We start from the raw sequence: 16816 nt of genomic DNA, 5'->3' as shown, positions 1-16816 counted from the left end.
GCAATAATATTCTCCCACCACATCAGTTATTTGTCACATGCTTGCAGACTCGATTCATTTTGCAGATCCACGCCGGACGGCATACTTTTGGAACATATGGTGGCAATGTGTCAGCCCTCCACAAGGTCAGACTTCCGCAGCTCAATTTGTATTTTGCTCTTCGAGCTTATAAGGACCAAAGACCGCATACGAATTATACTCTCCGGAGCGACATGGTGGCTTCGACAAGCCCTTTGAACGGTCTGCATTCCATCACCTACTAGGTCACAATGTCATACTAACGACTTGTGTTGCACAGAAATAATGGACCAACGGGATCATACGCTTTGGAGCGATGTGGTGGCTAATCAAAGCCCTTCGGACTGTCAGTCTTCTATAACCCATTATTTATGTTACAATTTCATCCTAACCCCACATGCTCCGTAAATAGCGAACCAACCGATATATAGTGCGTACGCTTTAGAAGTAGGTGGTGGCTAAGGAAAGCCATTCGAAAGGTCAGTCTTCTATCACCTACTTTGCCGCCATGCCATCTAACCAAATCTCTCGTAAAGAAAAATACCCGACCAATCGAATTACGCTTTGGAGCGCCATGGTGGTTACGGGAAGCTCACCAATTGGTAGGCCTGTTCACATCAGTCAAGTTGCAAAGTCATCCTAACTGTGCATCCCGTAAAGAATATCGAATCGAGTGAATTATGGAGCGTTGTGGTGGTTATGGGAAGCTCACCAATCAGTAGGTCCACCCACGTTAATCAAATAGCAAAATCATCCTAACTATGTCTCTCCTAAAGAATGCCGGACCTATCGAATTGCGCGCTTTGGAGCCTCATTGAGAATACATTTATTCAGCCATGCAGTTAGTATTCCCTGATATTGAAGTAATAGCCATTTTCTAATATGTTTTTGCAGTTCCTTCAACTACAGGGGTCTACCCGGGTCGGTGGGTGGGAGTAGACCAATTTTGACCTTTTTTTCATCTCTCTTTCGATTCATACATGCTGTTCTATTCCGCTCCCAATAAGGTGGTTATCGACTAGTCACCCAAGCTTCTGTTTATTCGCCTGCGACTTACCAGACTCGCGATATGTGCAATCTTGCGCTCCTTCACCTGTTGGTTGTAGTCTGCAACCTTTTGTCAGCAAACGAAGCCTTACTATTAACTAGTTACTAGCCCCAGATGAACAATCTCGTGAGCTTTATGAGCAGCAAGTTGTATGTAGTTAATCTTTGGCAAACTGTGCGTGGAAAATTGAAACAATACACCTCCACATTACGGAGGCGCGGAATACAAACGATATCGGGGATGTAGTGCCTAAAGCTTGTTCTTGTATAAGCGTAAAAAAGCTGTAGTTAGATTCTTCCCCTTTAAAAGGAGATGAGGTATTATCTCTTATTTAATCAGACATAAAAGTCCCAGAAATCAAATCAGCCATCCTAGTTCACTTGTCCCCGGTGAACGAAACCGTCTAAAAATTTGCTGCGAAAGCCAGTTGTCATTCTCTATGATGCCGTCGATAAATGCCTTAGAATTTATATATTTTTTATTTCCATTCAAATTTCTGGTGAGTGCAAGGACTTTCGCTCCACACCCCCGTATTTACTGAGAATAAGACACTTGTTGAAAAGTTTCTCCTTTTTTTTAGTGAATTATTAACCTCACTAGATACATCTCAAAGTACATATCTATTGGTCCTAGTATTTCAGCATTCGGTAAGTGGGTAAGCTTTAAAACGGCCATAGCATCATGCTTCTCACTTGGCAGAAAAGTACCACAACCCAGCTGTTCTTTTACAGAGAATCTACACATAGTACTACTAATATAAATTCACCCCAATGCTTGTGCATTCGCTCATATCAAACGGTGATTTAAATTGAATTAGCTGTTGGAAAGAGGCTCCTACAACTAGTGGAGAACCCGGACCCAGTGGCGTTATAACCAATGTTAACGATGCGCTTGAGCTCAGCCATAAAATAACTATACTGACACCAGGCCTGAAGAAATTATCATCCGTCAAGGAGAAAGGAGCAACTAAGTCGTCAGCCATCAATATCTATTTCTTATTCATTCGATAGAGCCACCCGTGAACACGTCTAGTCGCATCACATCTCGAGAGGGAGAACTTGTTACACACATTTCAAATACGGGGTGAGTGGGGAAACATATTGAGGGGCAGTATCTATTCAGGAAGCATGCACTAGAGCAAGGGCTGGGGCATGATATTTCAAACAAAATTTTTGTACCCATCACTCAAGTCCTCCACAGAGAAGCATTCGTCTGGCACCTTTCATGTAACACTAGATCTGGTGCCCGTGGATTTTGCGTGGATACTCTCCCCAAACTGAAAATGAGGAGAATTGCGAAGATTCATCGCCAGGGTTAGAGAAGTCCTCAATGATGGCTGTGCTGATGTACGGTTCCGGACTCAGTAGTTCGGCATCCGACGGGTGAATCACATTGGAATTTGGTTTTCGCTTGAAACACTTGGTGCCATCCCGTTGAAAGTTAAGGCCAACATGCTCATCAAGTGCCTTAAGCCCGTTAGAGAGACAGGATGGGTCATATCCCCTCTGAATAAGTGTCTTGCCGCTCCTGTCATAAAGATATGCCACACCAATCTCAGCAAAGAGCTCCATATCTCCAGTCTTGGAGTAGTAGGTTGGCCAGCAAGAGTCCTTTGCTTTGGCAGCTTGGAAGACATCACTTTGGTAAAATCCTCCATCAATGCAATGGCTAGCCTCATGCATATACACACTATCTTGAGCCTCACCAAAGATCATTATCATGTTCCAAGGGATCACAGTGCCTCCACCAACGGAGTCATTCTCAAAGGCAACTAGATGAATCATGTAGCTCCGTAGTCCAGGTGGTAACTTGCCAACTCGCTCTACCATGTCATCCAATGTCTGCTGTGCATCAGTACAATGACAGAGCACCCAGGGGTCTTGGTCAAGGCAGTCTTCATAGGTGACATTGTAAACATTGAGGCGGCCGGGTTCGCACCGGGGTCTTTTGTCATCATTCGACCTCTGTGCTCGGGCCTCATTCCAGCAAAATTCAGGGTAACCATCAGACTTTGCCCATTGAACAACAGATTTAGCTTTAGAGCCTGGGACGGGGTCTTTGTTGAGTACTTCTAGCCCATTTGGAAATAGGACAGACCTAATACAATTATTAATCATGATAGTTATTCTAGAACGGGAAGGGATGGGGAACGATCATGCTTACTTGTACTTGGCGAGTTCTGGTGCTACCTTATTTGGGCATTTGCCAGGAGCATCCCACCTCGCATCCAACATGGGTCTAACAATTTTGAGCTGATTGCTCATGCAGCTAGCATCAAATGGAGGATTGCCTTTGACAAGCTTCATATATGCTGCAATTGCGAAAGCTGTTTCTACTGCACCTGCCAATGACCCATCCCTCTTCAAAGATGCCGCAGCGTCTTCATCACCCACACAGGTGTCGGCAGTGACAGCTTTCAAAAAGGGGTCATAAGGAACCCCAGGCGAACCGACCCAAAGCGCTGTCAGCACTGATTTAAGGCCATCAGCTGGTCGGAAATATCCACCAAACATCACAGAATGATTTTCATTCCAACGAAAGCTCAAACCACGTTCAATATTTGCGTTGAGAAGATCAGAGATCACACCGCGGGCGCTTGATGGGAGCCGGCCAAGCAAATCAAAGGTTGCTTCCCTGTTCATCTCTGCCTTGGCGCAGTGACCGATAAGCCATGGCTCAGGACACTACGGTATAAATGTGCGTTAGACATCAAAATATGCAGAAACAAACGACATCACTGTGGGAAATGCTGCGTGGGGTGAGGGAAAGTGGGACTTACATCCGCGTAAGTAACATTGTAAACAGAAAAGTCGTCTTTGCAGTAGAACCGGCTCGTGCTATCATAGTAACTTTGGCCCCACGTATCACGCGGCGGGATCCCTCCGTTGACTGAGAGAGGCAAGAGAGGTAACGTATAGCACATCAGCCAGTTACTCCACGCTACATTACCCAAAAATTCTTGGAGAAGTTGTGGGGATGCTTACTCTCATCTTCAGTCCATTTTGTATAAGTATATTTCTGCGGTTTGGGTAGAACAGAGTCAAAGGTCGAATCGAAATCGCGGACATTTTTCACAAGTGGATCTTTGGTCATCTGGGCACTTGCAAGCCCAAGAAGCATCAATGGAAGCAGTGAAGAGAGGACGGCCATCTTGGTCTGCGAGGCAAAAGGAGGCAAGAAGTGACTCGCCTTTTGGTGGATGTCAAGACTCCGAAGCAGAGTGCGAGGGATAGCAGGAAAACTGTTTGCAGAGCGGACTCGGCTGGGTATAAAAGCACTTTTGTGTACCTTCTAGAGATTGCAAGGCGGTATGCAGGCAAGGGGTGCCGGTCATTATGTCCCGCAATATGTCCATTATTAGCTGCTCTGTGAACCTAGAATATCAGCTTGATCGCAACAGCCGGCGCCAACAGGTAACATGGTGAGATGGAAGAGGGTGAAGCCAGATCTTCCCAATTTGAGGAGTTAAGAGTTTAGCAGTGTGACATTGTCAGAATATCTTATTTGGGGTTTGGTATCCCTCAAGGATTGAGTCAATGATTTGGTCAATAAAATACACATTCTCACTGTCGCTTGCTGACAGGCGCCAGTGAAAAACGAATTAATAGCCTGAAAAAAAATATGTTGCGTAATCCCATGTAGTTGCAACACCATCAAGCCGTGGTAGGCTACATAGTAGACAGAACCATCTTCACAAACGAAGGGGCCCTTGAAGGAACTAGCCTTGCAACTTCATGGCCTTAGGATTCTCTGGGTGGGCTTTATGCGTCGGTATCAAGAGAGTCAGTCATGGATCTGGAAGCTTTTCTGATGATGGATCCTGCGGGGAGTCCGTACCTAGTGTTATTATTATGAATGGTAAGATCGGTCGGATGCGGCGACGAGTTTTGATCTCGGCGAGATCAGATTTAACGAAATGGAGAGGGCCTTGCCGGGCGCCGATCCGCAATTGACACATCCACGGATGGTTCATAACTCCCACTGTCAATGACACTGAGATAGGGAAAGTCTCCAGTGCATTATCACGAAGTGCTCCGTACTCCGTTATCTAACGGAGTATTCTGTGTATGGCCAATGCTGAAGGAATGTGTCCTGTAGCAAAATTTGGTCTTTGGCCCGAAGTCGGCTCGTTTTCCGTACCGAAGCCCCGAAGCCCTATCAATGGTACATGGACCCTTGATGGACCCTCAGACCCTTGCTGAAAATACTCCGTATTAATGACCTCCAAGTTGGGCGTGTAAATTCAATGTTTACCACCACAGTGCATCGGACCCGCAACGGCCAACACGGCAGCGGACCGTTCTTCCGTCTCGCTTCTCTGCTTATTCTCTCCCGCTCTTGTCAAAAATGTAGTCCTGCGTTTCATGTCGAGAGATGTAACTATGTGAACAGGGAAGCGAAATCTGAACGCTTGAGATAATGTGGAACGGGGCTAGGTAATAAATGTCATGATCAAAATTGAAGGCTCGATGAGGTCAGACTCAGTTACCCGCGTCGGGCTAGTGCTGATCTGGGCAGAGCCCTGACCCCAGTTTTTGATAATCACACACCAGCTATTCCTTATATAACTAACTATAGAGTTATAAGGTATTCAATAGGTTGGAAATATAATTGACTCTCAACTAATTAATTAATACATGAGAATATTGTATCCACAGCCTTTGCACGGCGAGGGATGATGGTTAGTTGTTAAAGTTATTCAATTCTATTCTCTTCCATCTGTCAGATCACTCTCGCTCATCAAGAGATCTCATTATTTTTCACCCTCCCCTTCTATAGAGCTCTCTGCAGAGTTCAGTTTTCATCTGTGTGATTCTCAGGTTCCTCGGGCAAAAACAGTACGCACTGTTATGTTCAGATTAAATCACAAAGAACAGTCAGCTTGCAATTGCTCACTGATTGAATAGGTAGATCTCGCTGCCACCTGTGAGTGAGATGAAGTGGCAGGGGGGGTGGGGGGAGGGGGGATGTATCTATGTATACATAGTAGATTTATCGTCCCAGAGAAGCCTCCCGGAGGGCATGGGGACGTGCTATGCTGGAGAGATTTCTATGTACAGTACACAAAAGGAGAGAAACAGGATCCAGATGGCAACTCTTGAGAAGACTCAGCTTATTGAGCTGTGCATCCACTTCTGGCCCGACGTATGGCCATTCATGGTGGAAGGGTGAATGACGGTGCTGGGAATCGAACCCAGGCTGGCGCGGCAGGGGGGGGAGAGAGACAAGGCAGAGCTGATTGGGGTCAATGAAATCAATTGATTCATATACAACTTTACCGGAATTGTAGCAGGCAATATAGTAACTATTTACTAGCACTAGGAGTGGGCTGTTCGCTTCAGCTGCGACAAGCCTTGTGTCGGAAAGGTAGAACGTCTGAATATTGACCGAAATACCGAATATCAAGAGAGTATTGAATTGACTATGATAACTCCAAGAACTACATGATAATATTTAGAAGGAAGGGAACGCTCGATTCGACACACGAGGCAGTGATAGCCTAAAGGTAGCAAAAACCGAGAGTTGATAACAAAAAGTTTCCGAATACGAGAGATATCATGAGATATTATATCGACACCTCGCGAGCAAGCCAGGCTTCTAGTGGCAACCATGCGAGCAGACAAGCAATTCGTTGAAGTCAATTACGGCTCTAAACTCGATGCTTTTAAGTTAGTTAGCGGCGCTGTGATGACCAAAACTTGAGCTGCCCATATTCCGTATTCCGCATCAATAGCTAGAGCTTGATTTTCTTTGAATGTATTCCTACAGGCACACACGTCCATCCATCGCTTGTTGTCCGGTAATTCCAAGCGCACATTCATTACTGCTTGCGAACTTTTCACTCTTCCCCCTGTGTTCCTTAATATTGGCGCGAGTGGCATAACTGTGGAGCTGTTTGCAGATGAGCTAATCTCACATCCCAGGCTGTAATTCCCCGTCAATGGGAAGCCGTTCTCCACCCTCGCTTGACCATGTATATCCCGTCGCAATGGACCACCCCGCCGTCTTTCTCAGCCCTCGTGATTCCCGCCTGCGGCCTACGGACAGTTCTGTTCAGCTACCATCGGATCGTGTATGCATTGACTTAAATAGGATATTTTCCAATACTTGACTGGAGGAGATCAGGGATTTGTTCTCGGAGTCTTCGAGACCTGGGAGAATAATGAAAAATGCATGCAGTGGGTGATTGTCTGCATCTTCGGTTGCGTGATCCGAATACTCTCAAACCTTTGCCTCCCTCCAGCTGTGCAGCATCCGGCTCACGGTCCAGTATCCCTGAGGGTAACCTTGTTGGCACCGCCCGCAGGCAAACGTCACGACGATGGTAACCTGTGGATACGACATGAAAACCAGGCGCCCCATCTGTTAACTCCGTACTATTCTTCTCACCTCCTATCTCCACTGGTCTTAAAACTGTCAACTCCTCAGGTACGCGCCGCGGTCCATAAATATAATCCTTCACCCTCTTCATTATGCTCCTAGCTACGTCAAACATAGCAAGAAAATGTTGGCTCTAGGCTACCTATTACAGACTAGTAATCCGCATATATATGCCTTAGCTGTCTACATGCTGGTACAACCATTTAGACATCCAACAGATTATGGCCCAGATTGCGTGTTTTTTTATTTTATTTTTAAACCTTCCACTGCTTGCCTGAGGTATCTAACCTCTCGTGAGCTGCTACGCTGATCAGCAGAAGGGTCCTGACGAAGGCCAAGAGAGCTTTGATTGCAGGAAAAAGAATTGAAAAAGGATATAGCCGGAAGAATGCCTCCTAGAACTCAAGCTACCATGGGGATGGATACCTCAGCTAGCAATGCTAATACTGAATACAAACCTACCTTGGGGCCACCGAGCACTACGACTGATAATACCTTGATACAAATGATGATGGAATATTGAGAAAACAAGACTACTACAACAAACTGAAGCCTCACAGATGCCGAGAGGGTGAAGGATAGATGGATAGATTGATTTGATTTGATTTGATTGATTTTGCAATTTCATGTGCTCCGTATAATAGGATCTATTGGCAGCTAATCTGAGGGGAGGTGTTCGCCCTAGGGCTATCTATTACGGACTAGCGCACCACAGCTGCTTACATGCCAAGACAACCACCTGGACGTCCAACAGAAACTACTCCGTACATACGAAGGATTTTTACATAATGTTTCGTGACCTACAGTAAGGATTACGACTGCATTGGCCTACTCCCCTCTATTGAGTCGCTAAAAGAAAAGGATATTCCGACCAAGAAGATATGCTGTTGATGGTCCACGTATTTCGGAGGCCAGGAAAATTCAGCACCTCACTGAGGAACTCCAGCGTTCAGCTATATATCCACTACCTGAAAACCTAGGAGATACATATGTTTTCGTCCCGGGTCTATAGTAATGTATGAGAAGTGGTGTCCATTCGGATTCGACCAAAGGAGACCGATGTCTGCCAAGCACCTCGTTGCTTCTGGTACGACTCTGGAGGCACTACTTTGAAAAATGCCGGCAACATTGTGTTCCAATGCCCGCAAGGTTGTGTTTTTAGCAAGTTGCCGCTTATGATACTGATCCGTTTGCTCTCTTCTCATCGTAAAAGTAGTGAACATACTTGGAGGGGAAACAAGCTTGATAAAATCCTGGTCAGAAAGCATTCCGCTCCGCATGAGTAAACATTCCAACCAGAGCACCACCAACCCCCAAGCTCACTCCAAGATGACGCGAATCCCATGGATTTACCACCCCTTGCTTTAGTCCCTGTGCCAGGTGGATGGATTATCTTCACGCCCTCACCATGATATCTGAGCCCAGTTTCAAATATTCTCCAGATTTCCGAAATGATATAAGCGACATTCTGAGAACGGCATACACTTAAACACGATCACGAGCCATATCTAGGACGAGGAAATGCAGAAAATGCCCCCTCCCAGCAAGAAATAGAATCATAGAAAATTCCAAGTTAATAGCCGTCTATAATTTGTATTTTTGGTTGTCGAGAATGAAAACGAACATCAAAAAGAAAAAGAAATCCCATTTCTCATCTGGTCCTCGAGTTAGAAATACTCAATACCAATATATCCGTCGCACCAACAGCGGTCAGCCTATCCATGACGGTGGCGATGGATTTCTTCTCCACCATAGAGCTCACTGCAACCCAGCCAGCATCATCGATGGGGGTTACTGTTGGTGCACGCTTACCAGGAGTAATTTCGCATGCAGCTTGTAACAGGGAGCGCGGAACGTTATATTGGCAAAGGACGTATTTTTTGGCAGCTAAAAGAAAGAGATATTTGGTCAGGCTTTATTTCATCACGTATGCCAAGTTTAAATGGGAAAGTTAAGGGAAGAGTAAGACTCACTGATGACACCACGTATTCTGGATTCGATGAGGTTTACGAGTTCATTCCTTGTGTTCCGGGATTTGACTAGGACGGCGGTACTTTCGACGACTGTGCCGATGGGCTTCAGGCCTGCAGCTTTCATAGTTTCGCCGGATTCTAACGTGGGGGAATTAACAGGATATATTCAAGGAGTGAACAAAAAAAAAAAGGCGCAACATGAGTGCGAGAGCAGAAAGGATAGATTAAAAAAAAGAAAAAAAATGGAACACACCCACTAAATCCACAATCCCATCTGCAACCCCCAGTGCGCATGCAGCTTCTACACTTCCACCAACGTACTTAATCTTCGTGGAGGGCTTCTCCTTCCCCTCTAAAGTCGTAAAATATGATTGTGTCAGACCGGTAAAGCTCGTGACAATGTTTTTCCCAATCAATTCCTTCGGGTCCGTAATTGATCCCTTCTCGGGGACCTGGATTTGTAATTTACACCCGCCAAACCCCAGATCGAGGATCTCCTCCAAACCTGATACCTCACCTGGCAGGAGATTGGAGTCATGTTCGGCCACTTGGTCGCGACCAGTGATTCCTAGATCGACACCACCTTCGCCAACAAAGGTGGGTATATCAGCTGCGGGGAGGAAAATCAGGGCGATTGGGAGGTTTTTTACTAGGGCGATGTCGAGGCGGGTTTCGCGGCGGAATTGGATATCAGAGCCCGCCAAAAGGTCAATGGCAGCTTGTTGGAGGCGCCCCTCTGTTGCGAATTGTCAGCTCTAACTCCCCGGTTCCAGCCTAACTTTTGAAGTAGCCAAATCGGTGCAGATGGAGGAGGGGGGATATTATATTATCGAGGGTTGACTTGCTTTTGGGAATCGCGAATAGTAACCGTCCTTCTAGGCTTGCAATTAATTAGCAAATCTCCAGAACAGAAGTAGACATGAGGCAATGCACTTACTGATTGACAAGATCCATGTTGCTTGAGGTGGGTGGGATATGCGGAGAAAGCGCAGGGCTTAAGCTGAGAAGAGGGGTGTTTCCCCGACGAGGGGAAGAGCCGGGGGATATTTTATTCTAGTGCAGGGACCGAAAATATATCAGATGATGGAAGAGGAATAAGAGAGACGGCTAATTGGGAACAACGACAGATTTTTAGGCGAATAATGTAAGGCGGCCGTCCGCATGATAATAAATAGCTGGTTTGGAGAAGTTCTCTTGCTGTTCCAGAAAATATTATTTATCGAGTCATCGCAGTCTTCAGACGAAGTAAATGCTACCGCTAGAACCACGTGCGCCTGTGCTCGCAGCAAACACTTCGCTATACCAGCATCTACTAGGAACTTAACATACTAGCATGTATATATACACACATGAATATGTCTGTATTCTACGGCGTTCTGGCTGCGCTTCCCAAAACGGAAAATTAGGGCTTTGAGTCCGCTATTCCATATTAGTGCTAGTCTCCAAATTCCCGCGTAAACCTTCTGTCTGTTATGGATCCCTTTCGCCTCGGCAAAAAATGCTTCCCACACAACCAAAATCGATTCAGACCTCCGCGACAAGTTTCAGCCTCCATCGACCTTTTCGCATCTTCCCTCCTCTGCCTGCCGCTATTTTGCGTCTCCGTCTACCCCCGAACGGCAGCAGCAGCTACTCATACGCATATCCCACCGCCCATCATGGATGCCTCCGGAAAAGTCCCCATCAAGTTCGCCAAAGTGACCCGCGTTCTCGGCCGCACCGGTATGTAGTGGCTTTGTTTTCTTTTGGATTAATTACTGTCTCTGTGCGCCTGGGAGATAATATATACATGGCAGAAGGCTTAGGTCTTTCTGGGACACTTGTGACTACAAACAAGCAGTGGAGCCAAAGGATTCCCGAAGTTGAAAGCTGGGAGGAAGTACGCAGAAAGGATAGATTAAAACGGGAAACCTAACTTGACTAGCGCAAAAGACATAGACATATATATCTAACGTGGTTTTCTCGATTTCTAGGTTCGCGAGGTGGTGTCACTCAGGTCCGCGTTGAGTTCATGGACGACACATCTCGATCCATCATCCGAAACGTCAAGGGCCCAGGTACGAGACAGCTACCCAGCGCCCCAGAAAATGACAATGAAAACAATGCATCGGGAGACTAACATACACTCTTTCAAAACAATAGTCAAGGTCGATGATATTCTGTGCCTACTCGAGTCCGAGAGAGAAGCCCGCAGACTGAGATAAAAGGCTTTCAATAAAATGAATATATAGCAGAAAAAGAAAAAAAGAAAAGAAGTTGTTGCTGTAATATGTCGAAGATAGTGGTTCGATCGATTCGTTGTTTGTTCCTTTTGTTCGCCCATTGTCCTTCTTAAACCTCTTATCCCGAGTCAATGTTTTCCTTGAAACTTATTTTTCACACTTGACGATCGACGAACTGTGACGGGAGAGCTTGGCAATGTATTACAAAAAGGAATCTGACGAGAGGAAGAGAGTGGTAACTTGGCGTTCTGCGGGGATGATAGCGGGCGTAATTATATACTGTCTCGAAGTTCTCCCTTTTTTAAACGATGCAGCGATTTCGAAAGTGAATCCGGAATGACTGAATGGATTTGCTGGGAAGAGATAAAAGGAGACGGGGCTTTTTCGAGAAAATGGATAAGAAGCAGCCAGCATCAAATCGACATCTTATGCTCTACCTTTTTGCCTATGGCATGTCGGTTTGGGGCGAGTCATGTGCCTACAAAATAGATAATGTGAATTGACGATTGACTCTGATATGTCCTAAGTTTCATTTTTATTGTTCCGTTGTCACACCCCTATTGGGCTTCGTAGAATCGATCATTCAGGGTCGAATTGTGAAAGAAGAGGGCGTGTATTTCTCTCGATTTTTAAACGCAGCATCAGGCAAATTTATAGACAGCAGCCAATGAAAATGAACGAGCGAAACCAAATGCTACTACCGATCAAATATTATCAGATCCAAAACTTTCCCACTCATAGCTGCTCCAGCCCTACCATCACCCTTTCTAAAAGTGCAGGCGCAGGCCCTCCAGCGCTACCATCAGTATTGATAAACCCCTTAGCCACTTTAGCTAACGCTAGCATCTTCTTCTTCCTAATCTTCTCCTCTAACTCGGCAGATTTTGCCCTTGCAACCTCTAGCACCGAATCTGGCACATTAGCTAACCTAGCTACATTCAAGCCGTAAGAACGGTGTGCCACGCCCTCCCCAACCTCGTAAAGGAAAGTAATATCCTGCCCATCCATCCCCGACTCAGTGAACTTCATATGCACATTCCGCAACTCACCCCCGGGAAATTCACGCGCCATACTACTCAAGTTCTGATAATGCGTGATAAACAACGTGAGGCTTCGAAGGTTTCGCACCATATAGTCCAGCACGGCCTGCGCGATGGCTACACCGTCGTGCGTCGAGGTGCCACGGCCCAGCTCGTCGAGAATAACGAGTGAACGCGGCGTGGCTTGCTTGAGAATGTCGGCCGTTTCAGATAGCTCGACCATAAATGTTGACTCACCCGCCAACATGTTGTCAAAGGCCCCCATACGCGTGTAGACGGCGTCAAGCATGCCTAGAGTTGCAGAGTCGGCGGGGACGTACGAGCCGATCTGGCCCATGATGGAGATTAGAGCTACCTGACGCACATAGCTGGACTTTCCGCCCATGTTGGGACCCGTTACCAGAAGGGCACGCGTCTCGTCGGTATGCAACTCTATGTCGTTTGGTACGTAGGTGTCCAACAGAAGCTGCTCAACCATGGGGTGACGGCCGCGCTGGACGCTGACGCGGGTTTTGTCCGTGTATGCAGGCTTGATGTAACCTGGCTGGCTTGCTATGTTGGCTAACGATAGGAGACAATCCAGCGTTGCTAGAGCGAGGATGCAATCACGGAATGATTGATATTTCGTTGATATGTCGGCCAGGAGAGCGTGGAATGCTTTGTCACAAGCGGCAGCCAGGGCCTCCTTGTACTGATCGCGTTCTCGCATGTACTGGACCACTTCAGGTGTGTGGAATCGGGAGACTTTCTTTGTGCCACTAATCTTCCGCCATGAGGCTGGTACCTTTTTAAGGTTATAGGGGCTATTCTCTACCTCGATTAAGTATTCGATCCCTGCCACCGTCGTGTATTGCACTTTTTTCTTGCCCAGAATCTCCGCTGCAACGGTACAGTGCTCCTGCAGTCTGTGCTGTACATCAGCGATTCCAAGGTTAGATTCAGTAATTTCGTCCGTCTCTTCTACTTCCCGGAAGAAACAGTATTTGTCATCCTTTTTCGCGGCCTCTGCGTTTATCTTGTTGAGGTATGTAACAACATCATCGCGTATCGCCGGCAGAGCTGCAATGGCTGTGGTGATTGTTGGAGATGAGAAGCCTAAATCTGCCGGTGATTTAAGATGCACATACTCGTCTGCAATCAACTGAAGCGTTTGTAGGACTGTGAGAAGTTCGGGTCGTGTGCACTGTAGGCGACTGTCAGAGTTTGAAATGTGTAAAAGAAGAAGAAAAAATTGGACAGCAACGAGAGCTCACCCTTCCATAGTATATACGTATCAAGCTCTTTTCTAGATCCGCCCTTATTTTTGACAAAAGGCCTTTCAACCGCTCAATTTGCACTGTCTTGCTGGGGTCTTGTAATTCCTCAACCGCAGAAACACGCTCCTCCAATTCCGTTTTATCGAGCAAAGGCCTTCCAACCCACTTACGCAATAAACGCTGTCCAAATCGGGTTTTTGTGCGATCGAGAGTCCAAAACAAACTTCCCTTCGACGTATGGTCTGTTTGATTCTGATATATCTCCAAGTTGGTCAACGTGTTTCCGTTCAGCAGCATGTGTGATCTCGCCGAGAACGGTTGGAAGTACTTCGTCAAGTCAAATACATACTCCAGCCCGAATTCAGACATGTGCTTGATCATTGAGGAAAGGCATATAGTGACATCCTCCGGCAGTTTCAGAACCTTTTCTAGTAGATTGCTTGCCGCAACATCTCCAGTTGTCCCCTTGGCGTTCATCCGACCTGCATAAAAACTAGATACGTGGCTGTGGGATTCTGCCGCGGCTGTTTTCGATTTCGAAACTCTTTCAACGCGTACCTTATCCCCAAATACATTTGTTTTACTTCCAGATAGATGCTGCACAAGTTTCTTTGTAGCTTTAGACATTTCGCCCACTATCAAAAATTCACATGGGGCAATGTGGAGCAAGCGCATTTCAATTTCGCTCCTCAAAAACCCATCCTCGAAGTCGTCGTAAATAACATCTCCAGTCGCCGGCTGGACAGCCACAATTCCAACATGGACCTTTTCGTCATTGCCCCAGCCTTTGGCGTTACTTTCGGTCATGCAAAGCAAATAACCCGTGGAAGTAGACGCGCTGCCTGAGTTGCCGCTAGATTCCTCGAGCCCTTCCACATCATCAATATAAGTCCCTTTCGTATAGAGATTCGTAAGCTTGCGAACGAAAGGTGCATTTCTATTTTCACCGGCAGCCTTCAATGCGGCAGTCTCAAGTTGCCTAACCACGCCTACTTTGTAGCCCGCTGCAACCAAGCGCTTGACATGAACATGTAATCTATGCACCGGAATACTAGCAGAGGCAAAGCGAGTCAAATGAGCTTCCGATGGATCTGGTAACAAGACAAACAAAAGCCCAAATTAGCCAGCAAATACTCCAGAACTTAGAAACATATCGCGACAACAGAAGCATATAAACAAAGCAATAAATCAGGATAACAAGGAAGGGTACGATCTTCAACTTACGTTCATCAAATCTGAGCTTTCCAGGGATGCACACAATACTCAACTCTTTCGCCGCAACACGCGCATCCTCGCCAAAGAAACGAAACTTATACCCAACCTCCACAACTAGAAGTGTATCCATATGCTTTTTCTTAATGTCGATAATCTGTCTCTCCATCGGCGTCAACTTCCCCGTCGTGGTCCTCTTTCCTCCCCTCCCCTTTTGAGGAACCGGCGCAATCTCAGCCTCAGCCTCAGCATCACTCTCAGCGCCCTCCACCTCTTCAGCATCGCCCGCGTCGACTCGGCTCACCGAAAACGGAAGACAATCTGGCCCGCCTAACCTCTTCACAAACTTCTGGTGCAAAGCTTGTTTTCTTTTCTGTTCCTCATCGCCGTCTTCAGATGCATCACCGTCCGCAGAAATGGTATACGGAACGTCACGGCCTCCATTCCCCTTCTGATCACTAGATGAAGGTAGAGAGGAGCTGAAGAACCGAAACTTTTCGGTCCGCGAAGATCCAGGTTTAATTTTCACAGGCTTTTCAGCTCTGTCAGAATCAGAACTACCCATTATCCCCATCTGCAGCTCGTTTTCCTTCTTGGTGCTATGTCCCTTATCGATATCTGCGAGTGTTCCACTTTGCAAAGTCGAAACCTCCCCGTTACTCCTGATACGCTTCCTCGATGGAAGAATAATCTGATAATCATCATCACCTTCCTCCTCCTGTCTTACTGCAGCATCATGGGCCCCATCCACCCCATCCATCTCACTGCTCGGCGCCTCGTGAACCCGAGCATGTCCAATTGTCCTCTTGACATGACCACCTTTCGGAGTGGTAGTCGTAGAACCATTCGGGGCGACGGGCTTCTTGGAAAAGAAGCTAGAAATAGTTTGTTGCTTGCGTTTTAGTTGCGAGGTGGATTGTGAGGAGGACATCGTGCTAGGCTTGCGAATTGGGATTATTCAAGGGGAGGGATTGCTTTGTTACGCAATATTAACGATACGCGTACATGGACATTTCAGAGGCGAGGGCAGGCGTGAAAAGATAAAATTACAACGCAGGCTCCTACAAATCCGGGTCAATGATTAGCACGTTTGCACGGAGACGGAGGGATAAAAGCCCGAGGAAGTGAGGAAGGGATAAAGGGGAATCACACAGTTTATACTATAAAAATAAATGATAGATAATGAGAGGCTCGACAAGTACATGCCTCCAAAGGAAAGGGTCTCTTCCTTGGATAAAATCTGAGAAGACACGCGTTTGACGCGACGTTCCAAGACGCCGGCTTTAATGGCTTATATAACGTCATCCACTCAACGTCCACCTTTCCATACAAAATCAAGAATGACCAGCTATTGATATCTCAACATCCATCATATTAAAATGTTATATAATTTGTAATTTATTGATAGCTACAGATATATATATTTGCAAATAAAAATTTTAAATTTAAATTTATCTGTATATTGCTGTGACAAATAATAGATATCAAAGAAGTTATTCAAACATTACTCGTAGAAACTGGGGGTGACAACTGGTAATCTGAATACATCTCATATACTATAACGTTTAGAAAATTTTATTATCATTTGTAAATTTATCATAATATATTGTGATTGAGATATCAATAGCTGGTCATTCTTGATTTTGTATGGAAAAACGTGGAAAGT

General features: G+C 46.1%; 5 protein-coding genes across 5 annotated transcripts; 1 reads left to right on the top strand and 4 right to left on the bottom strand.

Moving 5' to 3' along the window:
- Window positions 1–2298: 2298 nt before the first annotated feature.
- On the bottom strand, window positions 2299–4216 carry HCBG_07638 (uncharacterized protein; the record flags this gene model as incomplete). Its single annotated transcript, XM_045434687.1, has 4 exons — window positions 2299–3163; window positions 3230–3750; window positions 3846–3955; window positions 4051–4216. The coding sequence occupies 4 exons, from the start codon at window positions 4214–4216 to the stop codon at window positions 2299–2301; spliced, it is 1662 nt and encodes a 553-aa protein (XP_045284894.1).
- A 2448-nt stretch (window positions 4217–6664) lies between these two features.
- HCBG_07637 (uncharacterized protein) lies at window positions 6665–7562 on the bottom strand (the record flags this gene model as incomplete). The annotated part of the gene is made up of 3 exons (XM_045434686.1): window positions 6665–6728; window positions 6984–7104; window positions 7295–7562. The coding sequence occupies 3 exons, from the start codon at window positions 7560–7562 to the stop codon at window positions 6665–6667; spliced, it is 453 nt and encodes a 150-aa protein (XP_045284893.1).
- Window positions 7563–8911: 1349 nt separating this feature from the next.
- On the bottom strand, window positions 8912–10705 carry HCBG_07636 (ATP phosphoribosyltransferase; the record flags this gene model as incomplete). Its single annotated transcript, XM_045434685.1, has 5 exons — window positions 8912–9334; window positions 9421–9558; window positions 9674–10156; window positions 10266–10300; window positions 10358–10705. The coding sequence occupies 5 exons, from the start codon at window positions 10372–10374 to the stop codon at window positions 9099–9101; spliced, it is 909 nt and encodes a 302-aa protein (XP_045284892.1).
- A 187-nt stretch (window positions 10706–10892) lies between these two features.
- Window positions 10893–11652, top strand: HCBG_07635 (uncharacterized protein; the record flags this gene model as incomplete). Its single annotated transcript, XM_045434684.1, has 3 exons — window positions 10893–11142; window positions 11394–11477; window positions 11563–11652. 3 exons carry the CDS (start codon window positions 10893–10895, stop codon window positions 11622–11624), a joined length of 396 nt encoding a protein of 131 aa, XP_045284891.1.
- A 725-nt stretch (window positions 11653–12377) lies between these two features.
- HCBG_07634 (DNA mismatch repair protein msh3) lies at window positions 12378–16081 on the bottom strand (the record flags this gene model as incomplete). The annotated part of the gene is made up of 3 exons (XM_045434683.1): window positions 12378–13865; window positions 13936–15029; window positions 15163–16081. The coding sequence occupies 3 exons, from the start codon at window positions 16079–16081 to the stop codon at window positions 12378–12380; spliced, it is 3501 nt and encodes a 1166-aa protein (XP_045284890.1).
- Between the last annotated feature and the right edge of the window lie 735 nt (window positions 16082–16816).

Source organism: Histoplasma capsulatum (assembly GCF_000150115.1).
Source record: "Histoplasma capsulatum G186AR genomic scaffold supercont2.12, whole genome shotgun sequence".
Classification (NCBI taxonomy): Eukaryota; Fungi; Ascomycota; class Eurotiomycetes; order Onygenales; family Ajellomycetaceae; genus Histoplasma; species Histoplasma capsulatum.
This window is presented reverse-complemented; position numbering and strand designations above follow the sequence as displayed.